This window comes from Panthera leo, chromosome D1 (genome assembly GCF_018350215.1).
Source record: "Panthera leo isolate Ple1 chromosome D1, P.leo_Ple1_pat1.1, whole genome shotgun sequence".
Taxonomy (NCBI): Eukaryota; Metazoa; Chordata; class Mammalia; order Carnivora; family Felidae; genus Panthera; species Panthera leo.
This window is the reverse complement of record NC_056688.1, coordinates 89,113,608-89,126,308: the sequence shown is the minus strand read 5'-3', so window position 1 is coordinate 89,126,308 and position 12,701 is coordinate 89,113,608. Positions and strand designations below refer to the sequence as shown.

Genomic DNA, 12,701 nt, shown 5'->3' with positions numbered 1-12,701 from the left:
TTTCTCCAAATTTTATTTGGCCCCAGGGCTTGCCTGTTCTTGTTCACTGTGCAGCTCGTGGCTCACCACTACTGTCCATTTCTTGTGTTTGTAGATTTCTGCAGTCATCCTGCATCCCAACTACGACCCCATCCTGCTGGACACGGACATCGCCATCCTGAAGCTCCTGGACAAGGCTCGTGTCAGCACCCGCGTCCAGCCCATCTGCCTCGCTGCCCCTCGGGACCTCAGCACCTCCTTCCAGGAGTCCCGCATCACCGTGGCCGGCTGGAACGTCCTGTCCGATGCCAGAAGCCCGGGCTTCAAGAACGACACGCTGCGCTCAGGGGTGGTCAGGGTGGTGGACTCGCTGCTGTGTGAGGAGCAGCACGAGGACCACGGCATCCCCGTGAGCATCACGGACAACATGTTCTGTGCCAGCCGGGACCCCGCTGCCCCTTCTGATATCTGCACGGCGGAGACGGGAGGCATCGCGGCTGTGTCCTTTCCGGGACGGGCATCCCCCGAGCCACGCTGGCATCTGGTGGGGCTGGTCAGCTGGAGCTATGACAAAACATGCAGCCACGGCCTCTACACGGCCTTCAGCAAGGTACTGCCTTTTAAAGACTGGATCGAGAGAAACATGAAATGAGCCTCGGCGCCACTGAGGTGCTTTTCGTGGGTCCATCTCTACGTGTGTTGCCTGAGGCAGTGTGGACCTGAAGTTTGATTCTGCCTGTGAATTCGGCTGGGCCAGGGCTTCTGACTTCAAGATCGAAACTCAGTGGAGAGTGAGTAGAGCTCACTTTTTGGTAGACCGCTGCCTTCCTGGCTGCTGAGACCATTTGGAAGACACCACGGCTGCTTTGCAAGGACAGAGTCTCCTCCAAAAAGACTATGCGAATAGCAGAGAAGTGGTCCCCGTTCCACCAGCCCAGTGGCTTTGCCCACCTGCCCTATGGTGGTGTGAATGTCATGGCCAGCTCTGGCGGAGACAGCATTGGCCAAGAAGTCTGGGTTTCATGAGGTCTCTTCCAAGACTCTTGCCAGACCACATTCCAAAGAGCCGCCTGTGGGACAGCCCGGGACAACGGAGCTTGGACGTGGCTCTGGCTTTTGTGTACATTGCCACCGTAAAGTGTGGTCCTTCTCTTTCTCAATCCCCTGTCCATATTTTAATAAAACGAGGGTTGGCTTCTGACCTACAGAACCGCTGTGCTATGGCTCTCATTGCTGCATGCTGCTTCTGATGGCTTGAAGCCCTTTAAAATAGATCCTCAAGTCATAATTTCAAAACAATGCGTGCGGCAAAGCCAATGCCATCTTTTCAATACCAGCCCCTGAAATTGCTGGGTTATGGGCTGGAGGAGGAACAACATGGGGGCCATCAGAAAAGGCACAACCAGAGGAAAATACCAGGGATTAGATGATTTCTAGTGTCCCCTCTGGTTCTCATGCTCCAAGATCTAACCCAAAACTCTGCTTTGAACTTCTGTCCATCTTGATGACATATTCTCATAGCATCTGAACTGGAATCACCTATTTACTCACACTAGATTGAGATGTGCCAAGACAGTGAAGCTCCACTGTTTTCCAGAAGTGACGTGATTTTCTTTTCAAAAGCTACCTGGCTCTCACCGGATAGCGGCAGGAAAAAAATATGAATTCAGTCCCTGAAGTGATCTTTTCAGTAACTTTCACTTTTGTGTGTGTTGGGGGGGGGGGGGCTCACTCTTTTATCCTTTCTTCCCTGCTCTCCTGGCCAGTCTCCTCTCCTCCAAGAGGGTGCCGTGGAGGCTACCCTTCAAGTACTGGGGCACAATGAGACTCCGGAGTCCCTGCTGGCTCTTGGGTGTGTGTGGTGGGTCCTTCCCATCCCTGGCTGTCCTGCCGACATTGACCTCGAGTGCTACAGCGGTAACCACTGAAACTCGTGCCATGTTCTCTCTGCTCCCCTGGGGCCCAGCAGCCCTCCCTCCTGACATGGTACTCCTGAGTCGTGGGGGTGACTCCCTTTTGACCCTGGTTTGGATCCCTCGGCCTCATTGCCACAGCGACAACCTTCTCTGGTAGCCATCCTGCCAGACTCTCAGTGACCTCCCCTTCTACCCTTGGGGCCTTTGCGAGAATATCTCAGTCTTTTCTACACTTCATGAGGGCTGAGAGCCCAGGGTTGGTACAGGGACCTCCAGAAGATACACATCTCCTATAGACCCAAATAGGAACACTACTCTTTCTCAACCTACTGGAGAGAACTTCGACCTTCAGATCTTGGGCCCCAACACAGGAGGTTAGGATACACTTGTCTCCCAACCTGCCTACTATCTCTGTGTCTTTACGTAATTCCCTGAGCCAGGAGACAGTTTCTGGTACTTTATCATCTTGTCGGACTTTCCTGGGGCTTTCCAGAATCCACACCCACCTCCTTTCTCATGGCTTAGTCGAAGAGCAATGTATTAGTTATCAACTTCTGAGTAACAAGCATCTAATGTTTCGTGGTTAAAACAAGCAATAGTTATTCTCTCCTAGCCTCAGTGGGTCAGGAACCGTGGAGCTGAGCCTGGCACGATGCCGTAATCATCTGAGACCTTAACTAGGGCTGCGGCATCGGCTTCGGCAGATATTGTTACCAAATTGCTCCAAGGTTTTTTCGTTTTCTTTTTTCTTTTTTTTTTTTTTCTAAGCCTAGAAAACTTGGATTTTGAGAGGTATAATGGGAGTCTGAGCAAAGAAATCTAGATTCAACTTCCTGCCTCTCAACTTCTTTTCTAAGTGACCTGGGGCAAGTCACCTAACATAGCTGCCTCAGTTGCCCAACTGTTAGGTTGACATAATAAAATCCATCTTTTGTGGTGACTGTGATGATTAAGTCAGATACCGTGTAAAGTGCTGAGCATAGTACATGGCTTATAGCTCCGTGCCTGTAATACGAGGCGGGGGCTAGGCTGTCCAGCTGGGCACAGCTCCATAGAGCCTGCATCTGTGCCTCTGTGGGCATATCCGACATGGGTGCCCATGTGCATAACTTGTTCTCTCTGTCCTGACCCCCCCCCACCCCACACCACTCCCCAGACCATCAGTTCCCTACTTTCTTGACATCCTTTCTGTCCTTGCTCCTTCATTCAGACTTGGTTCACATTTATGTCATCTCAGCTATGACTTTGATCCCCTCAGAAGTTGAAACGGGCCTGAAATCCTGGCAGCCCTGCCTTGGCATACTTGGTTAATGGGCCCCATGCCCATTTCTCCACCATCCCCAAGATCTTCCCGTCCCGGCATTGCCCTCGTGGGCTGCAAGCATTCTGCCATGCTGACCGAAATCTCTAGGTCTGGACAAGAGAGTCAGACACCAGCCTGTCCCTTGGCCACATCTGGCACCATAGGAATGCCATCCATATCTTCATAACATGGCCTTCACATCCTAGCATGGGGCTGTGAGGATGAGAGATCTCTTTCTCAGCTGGGAATCTGGAGTGGTCCATCAGTCCGTGGTTTTGATCAGAGAATCAGAACTTCTAAGAGTCTTATAGAATAGGGGATAGTAATGAAAACATACAGTTGTGGGCACTGGCAGGGAAGTCTGTGGGAGGCTCTTGCCTTGGCATCTGGTGTTGAACCTGGAATCAACAGGGCCAGCAGTCTGGAAGGAAAGCCGGCTGGGAAGTTGGCCGAGCAAGGACAAGCTGAGACCCCCAAGGATGAAGGGAAGCCCATGTTTTCCCTTGCCGTCCCCAGCCGTCCTGACACCCTTAGCATGTAGCTGTACGCACACCTGATCCAGGACACTCAGAGAAGCTTGAAGAGCATTTCCAAAGGTGGGCCTGGGTGCTGTCCCCCTCACCCCCCAGCAAGGTGAGCCGGTGGATCAGTGACCTTGAGTGTGAACTATCACAGTGACTGGTGTGCTACCAGCTTTCAGAGCAGGGAGGTACTGCTCCACTCCCCTCTTCAGATCCCATGGAAGTTCCTCTTGTGCCCACCCGCAATCACATAAGGAAGGGAATTTTGCATAGTTCCAGCTTCCCCTAGGTTGACCCGGAACAAAAGCCATTGCAAATTATGGGATATGAATGCTGGACAAATGTTTGTCCATTCAGGATGCATTCGGGGGGAGCCCGAGAAGGCTCCTGCTTCACCCAAAACAGTTTGGTTCTGATTCGTTTTGAAGTAGTTCTTTTTGTCTTTTATGCACAGGCCGCCCCCAGCGTGGAACGTTCTATTGGCGAGGCCTTGAGGAGCTGGCCTGGCACTCGCAGCTAGGCTATGGTGTTCTCTTGTTGAAGGTCAGTAATTTCCCAGGATGCCAGCAGCAGTCAAGATCATTCTGTGACTGCGATGGAGCAAAACACCAAGACCACATTATCTTGTCAATGAACAGACAAAAGCAGGGTCACCATACAAACCACAAGAACACCAATTACTCCCTCTCCAGCTCATGTGTGTGACTGGCTGCTTCTCCCAATTGCTGTTTTAGCTTTGGCTAGTTTTCCTTTTAGATAAGATTTATTGAGATCGCTATTACAGAATGACCTCCGCTTACTGATAGTACCTGAGCTAGAATAAAGTCCCACTTCCTTGCAACCTCTCCCAGGTAACCTAATAGAAGCCCAAATCCAGTAAGTTCTTTCTAATACTATCTAGGTGAGATACCCTACAGTTTCCCAGGATGTACACTCTCTTTTGTGTCAAAGAGCAGTTAAATCCAACTTGCTTAGCTATTGGTGTATTTCTGGTGGTCCTTGGCTGGAGGTCACTGAAAAAAAAATGTATATGCCCACATATGCTTCCATGTGTATAGTAAGAGTTTTGCCTAAATAGAACTTACTTAGATTTTGTGTATCATGTGATAAAATGTATATGATATATAAAATGTAAGTAAACTCTATATGATTTAGGCAAGCCTCTTGCCTTCCTTAGGAGTGGCCAGGCTTACACATCAAGAGGACTTTTTCAAGAGTAACTGAGTAGTGGACTCACACTGTATTCTCTCACATCCTCTCCAACAGGAATTGAGATGACGGGGCAATCCAAGCAGGCTAGCATTTCCAGTTAACTTGACATTCACAGGGTAGTTAGCACTTCAACTGAGTCTTTGGAGTGGTGGATGGGAAGGAAGTAGGATATAAGAACTTGGCAAGTGCATAGGTTTAATCATGGAAAGGGATGGCCTGGAGAAGGACCAATTATTGCCCAACATGAGCCCTTTATTGCAGTGACAGGTCAGGTTGGCCAGCCAAGGCAAGGCCAGTCCAGGCGAAGCCAGTTGGTGGTGGGTTTCAAATGCTGGGGTGAATAATTTGGCTTCTTATTGCCCATCGGCAAATTTCAAACTCCTGTTGATGTTTCCAGGAGTGAAAGGGTTGAAGTGGAATTCTAGACAGGCCTCTCAGGCTGACTGTGCAGACAGAGGCAGTGGTTAGAAGACCCAGCCTGAGCTCAAATTCCATCTCTGTCAATTTGCACGCTGTGACCTTGAGTGTGACACTCGATCTGTATTCTGCAGTGGCCTCTTCTGTAAATGGGACTGGTGTGATGCGTATGTGAGCTCAGCATGGAAGATGCTGTCTGACCCATTGCACTTGGTCAATAATGGCCACTGTTATGGCTGTTGTTTCGCTGTTCTTGAGGAGGAGGAGATTGGACGTCTGGGAACCAGTTATGGGAAACCTTACAAGGGGTGGAGAGGAGAAGAGAAGTCTTTCAATGTGGCTGAGGTCCCAGCATGTAGAAATAAGTTCAAAAATCTGCAGAGTGGGGTTGACAACAGGAAAGGGTGGGCAGAAATAAATAGGGGCCTGGGTTAGAAAAACCAAAAAGTCTGAGAGCAAGGAGCAATGGGATTGTGTAAGTGGAAGGTGTCTGGATAAATTTCTGAGACAAAGTGCTAGGCTTGCAGTGATTTTTTTTATACGTTGCCCATCTGCATGTGTGTGCGTGCGTGTGTGTATGTGTGTGTGTTGGGATGGAGTGGGGTAGGGGGGCTATATATATATCGAAAGGGACCAGGCTGAGCTGGCCAGTAGAAAATATAGAGCTATTTCACCCCCTCCTTTCCAGCATAACACACATTGTCCTCTGAAGTTATGTGTGTGGGGGCTGAATATGAATCTTTACAGTTCTTTGGGATTTCAGATTTTTTCTGCTGCCAGATTTGTCACCTACTCAAAACTTAATGGGCCTTCCACATTCACCTCCTATATCAGAACATCAGTCAATAAAATCTCTTCTATCCCTAATTCAATCAAGAGTTGTGAGTTCATGGATTTTCTACCTGCCTGTCATTCATTCATCAACAAAAATGAATACAGTGCTTACTACGTGCAAAGGACCGAAACACTACAGGGGGGCGAAACAGGCTTGGTGCTTGCTCTTGGTCATATAATCCGAGAAATAAGAAATCACAGTCATATAATCCGAGAAATAAGAAATCATGGAAGGAAGACACAGGGTGCTGTGAGACCCTCTAGCAAGGGTGGCTGATTTAATCTGGAGGGTGGGGTAAAAGCTTGCCTCCCCCCAGTTGGCTAGCAAATGGAGCCCGGGCCGTGGGGAAGACTGTTCCAGATAGGGAGAAAAGTATGTGCCAAGGTGTTGAGAAGCAGGGCTCCCGGCCTGTTTGAGACACTTCTAGAAACCAGTAAGTCTGCGGTTGGAAGCGTGAGGAGAACAGTGGTGCGGTGTGTGGCTAGGGATGGAGTCCCATGGGCCATGACCACCTGGGGAGGTTGGAGGATGAGGTGAGTGGGCATGGCCGGGACCACCCTGCACGTATCAAACGCTATGAATTCCTACCTGTGCCCTCGAAATTAGTGAGATCAACCCAATCAAGTGTAGCCCTTGGCTTTGATGTGGGGTTTTCCATGGCACTTCTAACCTGGACAGGAAGACCTTGAGTGTCATTGCTCTGACACCATCCCATATTGTTTGGACAGCGAATGATCGTAGATGAAGAGGAGCTAAAAGAAGGCTGACGGCTAATGCAAGATGCAAAGAACTGAGACCCTTAGATCTCAGCTCTGGCCTGCCTTCTATTTTTCTCCTTCTTTAGGATCCTGTGAAAATGTTGAGTGCAACTTCGGATCCCCAGGGCTTGGGGGAAGTTTATCTTTTCAGGGCTGCTGGAAAGACGAGAACATTCTGGAGTGGTTTGGTAGCCATTTGTGGTTTCTCTCTGCTTTTCCTGGCAGCAGGACCTGCCTTCCCTGGCAGGGCTCTGCCCGGATGTGCCGTTGAGGCCCAGCATTTTAAGAAGAGCGTCTCAATGGCTGAGTTTTTCAGGGCTCGCTTCACATTTGTATTTCAATTCACCGAGTGTTTCTACAGAGGCTTGTAGTCTAGGTTTGATGGAGAGTTTTGTCAACAAAGGAAAAAAAAAAAAGTCGGTAAAATTAGCGAATAGCTTTCTCAGGTGAAGAATAATATTAGCGATTGAATTCTCAGAGAAGAAAAACAACAGTGCTCCGTTCCTGAATTTATGGTCTCTAGGAAAAGGTAATTCCAGACCAAAGAGAAAGAAAGGACGTTATTAATCCCTGTTTGCAAAGGGGGACAGGGTGTTGCAAATACAACATCCACGTGCTAATAAATGAAATCTTCAAGTGGACTGGAATGGTTCTACTTTACCTGTTATGCAAAGGCATAATTCAGCCTCCGATTTGAAGAAGAAAAGATCTCTGAATCTATAGTCTTCGGTTAGAAGAACCAAATTACCTGGTTGCTCTCTCTTATTCTCTTAATAAGGAAAATAACTTTATAAGAAAAAATACTTTTGGGATTTGATACAAAGCCTCCCTCGGAATAATCATGTAATTTCATTAGGAGGTGAATACAGGCAATAGAACAAATCACATCGCTGGATTTTCTGAGGTCACGAGAGCCTGACTTGGGCTCCTAATTCACTCCTTTAGCCAAATCCTTTAGCATTTAACCACCACGAGCCGGTGTCAAGCAGAGGAATCATCTCAAATATAAACAGTGTTCACCCTTTGCCCATCAGAAGGATGTCACTAGGGAATATTGTAATGTGCCCGCAGAACAAAGGGAAACACGCATAACTGGCATTCTTTGCCAGGATTAGGAAAAATGGGGGTAGAAATGAAAACACCAGCAATCGCTCTCCAAAAAATATTTCCGCTTTATCCAGGATCAAGCTACTAAAAAAGAGACAGACACTCTAATTCAGATTTTTATGGTTTTTATGGCGGGCGTAAAGAATTTGTGCCAACCCTGACATTTAGCCTCAAGCCATCTTGTAGTGGAAGATGCTGACATACAGGAATGATATACCAAGAACTCAGTTCATTTTTTCCCCATTGTCTCCTTTCCTCTTTCATCTCTACTGAGTAAATGGAAAGAAGTCACACTCTTTCCATTAGAATTCATCAGGAAATAAGTGTAGCTAGCAAACGTTTTAGTCTCCCTGAGCTCTCTACTTAATGAGACGCTTTCTGCCTCAAGAATGGATTATATTTAGACCAAATTCTCAGTCTGAATTGAGATTCCTATGAAGTAACATCTCTTTCTCATCAGCGTAGAGAGTGAGTAAAAATAGAACTCTCTTCTCTCCTGCTAATGTGTGTTAACAAGGAGAGAGTGAACGAACTCAACGTGTATCTTACCGCTCCAAACACAGGGGAGATGATGATTTCCTTTACTCTCTATCCAGCGACCACGCTGGGACAAACGGAACCACAGGCAGGCTCATCTATAGCTGTCCTGCGTTGTTGGCTCCAAAGTGTCACCACTGTTACCACTTTCGAGTAGAGCAGCCGCAGCCAGGAGACTGACATAATACAGATGATGATAGCTGTCACCTCATGCCAAGAATTGAGCGAAGTGCTTTATATGATGTTGCCTCACTGCGTTCTCATCCAAGCCCAGTAGATGGGGTCATTACCACCCCACTGATGTCCAGAGGGTTAAGTGACTTACTCAAGGTCATTCAAAATGGCGAGAGAGATGATGAACTCAACTGGAAACTCACTGGTCCAAAACCAGATGGGGTGGTTCCCAGGTTAGTCTAATTCTGAAGCCCGTGTTCTAGCTTTTGCTGTGACCATCTCAGCATTCTTAATACACTGAACTGGGGCTGCTGCTGTGAAAATTCTCCCCCTACCAGTTATCTCTCTAAGTACCCCCTCTGTTTCCAAAACCTTTTCATTTTCTTTTTTTTAAATTTTTTAATGTTTTATTTATTTATTTATTTATTTATTTATTTATTTGAGAGAGAGAGAGAGAGAGAGAGAGAGCGAGAGAGTGAGAGAGCATGAATGGGGGGGGGGGGTGAGACACAGAATCCGAAGGAGGCTCCATGCTCTGAGCTGTCACTCACTGCAGAGCCTGACCTGGGGCTCGAACTGAAGAACCTCGAGATCATGACCTGAGCCGAAGTCAGACGCTTAACTGACCGAGCCACCCAGGGGCCTTAAAACCTTTCATTTTCAATTTCATTTCAGACTTCTCCATTTTCTCTTGCTGATGCTCTTGGCTTCAGGGACAATGCTGTTGAGAATACTATCTTTCCCCTAAAATCGGAAGGAACATTATACAATAATTTTCACTCGTCCTAAAAGTAGCTCACATATTTGAAAAATTAGCACATGCACATTAATTGTCAGGGTGAAAGGGCCCCGATATCTTCCTCTGTTTTATTGCTTTTTAAAACAACCTAAAGATGTCTAGTCTTATAGTCTTTATCAGGCCAAACTTTTAAAAGACCGATCAGACATGCAGCTTCCGTTTCCTCGGCTACTTAGGAAGGTAGGGGGCAGACATCCAGTGTGTGATACCCGCTTGATAGGTATCACTTTCTTAACGTTTATTTATTTTTGAGACAGAGAGAGACAGAGCATGAATGGGGAGGAGCAGAGAGAGAGGGAGACACAGAATCTGAAACAGGCTCCAGGCTCTGAGCTGTCAGCACAGAGCCCGACGCGGGGCTCGAACTCACAGACCGTGAGATCGTGACCTGAGCCGAAGTCGGACGCTTAACCGACCAAGCCACCCAGGCGCCCCATATAGGTATCACTTTCACAGCTACAAGAATGGCTTCCATTTTATAGAGGAGGGAGTTCAGTGTTCGAGGGATTAGGGGCCCACTTGATGTCCTGGGGGAAGGAGCTGGGCTTTGAACACAGGCCTGCTCGACTCCAAGACCCATACAAGTTTTATCAGAACAACTACACGGAACCTGAAAAGACAGATTTGTTCACTGGGTGGTTCTGACTTGGCAAAGAACCGTAAGAGTGAATGTCCCACCGAATGAACCAAGGGTGGGTGGTTTTCTCATTCCTAAATTCTGGACAACATCAATAATCTTTAAGAGCAAGTGTGATGAAATGGTTATTGCATTCAGGGGGAATCAAATTTAGATTTCTCAGACATTACTAAATGACAGTCCCTTTTAGAGAGGGCACCCCTTCGGTCACTTGGCAGCTAGTTCTCGCTCTAGGTCACTTTCTTCTGATAAACTTTGAACATTGAAACATCTCTCCTCTGTTGTCATCATGGGAGGGAATGGACGTCTTTAACAGCCTTTTATGGGAAATTGGTGTAGGACTTTTTTTTTTTTTTTTCCTTTTCTATATTAGGAGCCTCCCCCACCCCTCACCCTCCATCGAGATGCAGTAACCAATCTCAAGCAATCTGAAAGAGAACCAAGACAGGAAATGAATCCTTTACAAGAACATAACAGGAGGAGGGAGAGTCTTTACCTCTCCTTTGGTCCAACTAAGCTCCAATAACGAGGCTAATGATCGGACAAGAATGTTAAACACTGTGGAAGTTAGGACTGGAGACTTGGGGCCATTTCGTGATTTTTTTTCTAGAAAAGGGTCTAGTTGAGTCTTCTCTGATGGAAGATGCTCCAGGTGGAGAGGTCCCCGCATGTCAGGGGGACAGCCTGTTCCAGTAACAATGGCATCATTATTACCATAGGTTGCACAGCAGAGGGGTTAAAAGCCAAGTTCTACAGGAAGATTGCCTACACTCAAATCTCAGCTCCACGCCTGCTTTATCCAATGGCCCTGGAGCTCCATCCACCCTTCTCCATCCTGCTGTGCTCCCCAGGGAGGCTGGGCTGCAAGGACAGCCCGGGAATTGCAACAATGCAGCTTCCCGCTTTGGCCAGTAGGGAGCCCCAAAGGGGAGAGAAGAACCAGAGGGAAGTGGGATCAAATTATTCCCAGCACCCATCCAGCAGGTTGTTGTGGCAACAAAGCTCTCTGGTCCTGTTCTGCATAGGGCACTCCCCTCTAGATTCTAGTAGCCTCCCTTCAAAAGTAGGGTAGGTAAGGGGTGCTTACAACTACCAGCCCAGGGGGTCTGCACTATCCCTTGGAATTTTCCTACGCCCTTCTCATATAGTCCCTTTATCAAACTGTGCACAACTTACTTAATTTGAACATGCCATCGTTTTCTAGCTAGCACCTGGACTGCTACGGCCACTCACTATCTGTGTAACGTTGAGCAAGTTCTTTAGTCTCTGTTGGCCTCAGTTTTCTCCTCTGTAAAATGGAGTTAATAATAATAATACTATCTTCTGTAGAAGGCCATCTAGAGGATCAAATGAGGTTAGACATATTATGATACTTTGAACACACAGTAAGGATTCAGTAAGGGTTAGGGGAATACCACAAATACCCTGCAGTCCCTAGACACTACCTGAATTCAACCATGGTAAGTCACTTCTCATTGCGTGGGTTAGACCTGGAGTAAACAATCAGTAGGCAAAAGAAAAAAGATCCTTTTTAGTAAAAATTAACTTTGAAAGCCTCTTAAGTCACCTATCAGAGCAGGGTACGGAAAAACGTTGGCATTCGGTGCTACAGAGTAGTTCTTCAAGCGAACTTTGAGAACGCTCGCGCTAGATCTGAGAAAGAAAAATCTATGTGCAAACCTCAGAGCATCCCATCCCTTCTGCTTTGGCCATAACCATGGCATCCCTGGAGGAGACAGATACTGGACAATTCACAAGTGTTCCTGCTAGCTTGTTGGGTTGACCTGGTTCTGTTCTATCAAGTCTCTATCAACTTCATGCTGCTGGCTAGGAGACTTACGGTTCGTTGTGAGGATAGGGGAGTTTATGGGATCAAATTGAGGTGACTTTAGCAGAGGCGAGGCTCGCAAGCGAGCTCCGTGGCAAACGGTCTGTGTCTAGGGTGACCCTTTATTGAGCGCTCAAGAGGTGCCAGGCTTAGAGCTAAGGATTTCCCACATAGAATCCCATTGAATCTCACAATGATCCTGAGGTGGGTGTCATTACATTCTCCAGTGTTTAGATGGGAAAGCTGAGAACCTAAAGTGCCCAGCCCAAGGTAACACAAGAGTCTAATACAGGTTCAGGGAAGTATTTAATGCAGGTCTGCCTGACCCAGAGCTGAGTTCTTATCTAGCACTGAGCTGGTGGGTATAGTGACTCACTCCCAATATTCCCTGTGTGCACAACCTAAGAAGAGAGCTCTGCGTTTGCCAGGAGAGAGTTTTTTAAATTTATTTATTTATATTTTGAGAGAGAGGAGAGAGAGAGAGAGAGAGAGAGGGAGAGAGAGAGAGAGATGTGGGGCTCGAACTCACGAATGGAGAGATCATGACCTGAGTGGAAACCAAGAGTCAGATGCTTAACCCACTGAGCTGCCCAAGTGCCCCTGCCAGGAAAGATTTTTTTGATGCCCTGTGTTTGAAGAGAGGAGGGTCAGCCTTGTATCATGTCCTTCTTAGTTTTG

At 47.4% G+C, this 12,701-nt stretch overlaps 1 protein-coding gene across 1 annotated transcript in view; it reads left to right on the top strand.

Moving 5' to 3' along the window:
• PAMR1 (peptidase domain containing associated with muscle regeneration 1) overlaps positions 1–1,176 on the top strand; it is a 75,604-nt gene extending 74,428 nt beyond the window's left edge. The window contains exon 11 of the mRNA XM_042906412.1: positions 95–1,176. Within this exon, the coding sequence (XP_042762346.1) occupies positions 95–631 (537 nt within the window). The 3' untranslated portion in view covers positions 632–1,176. The remainder of the gene's footprint in view (positions 1–94) is intronic.
• Positions 1,177–12,701: the final 11,525 nt, after the last annotated feature.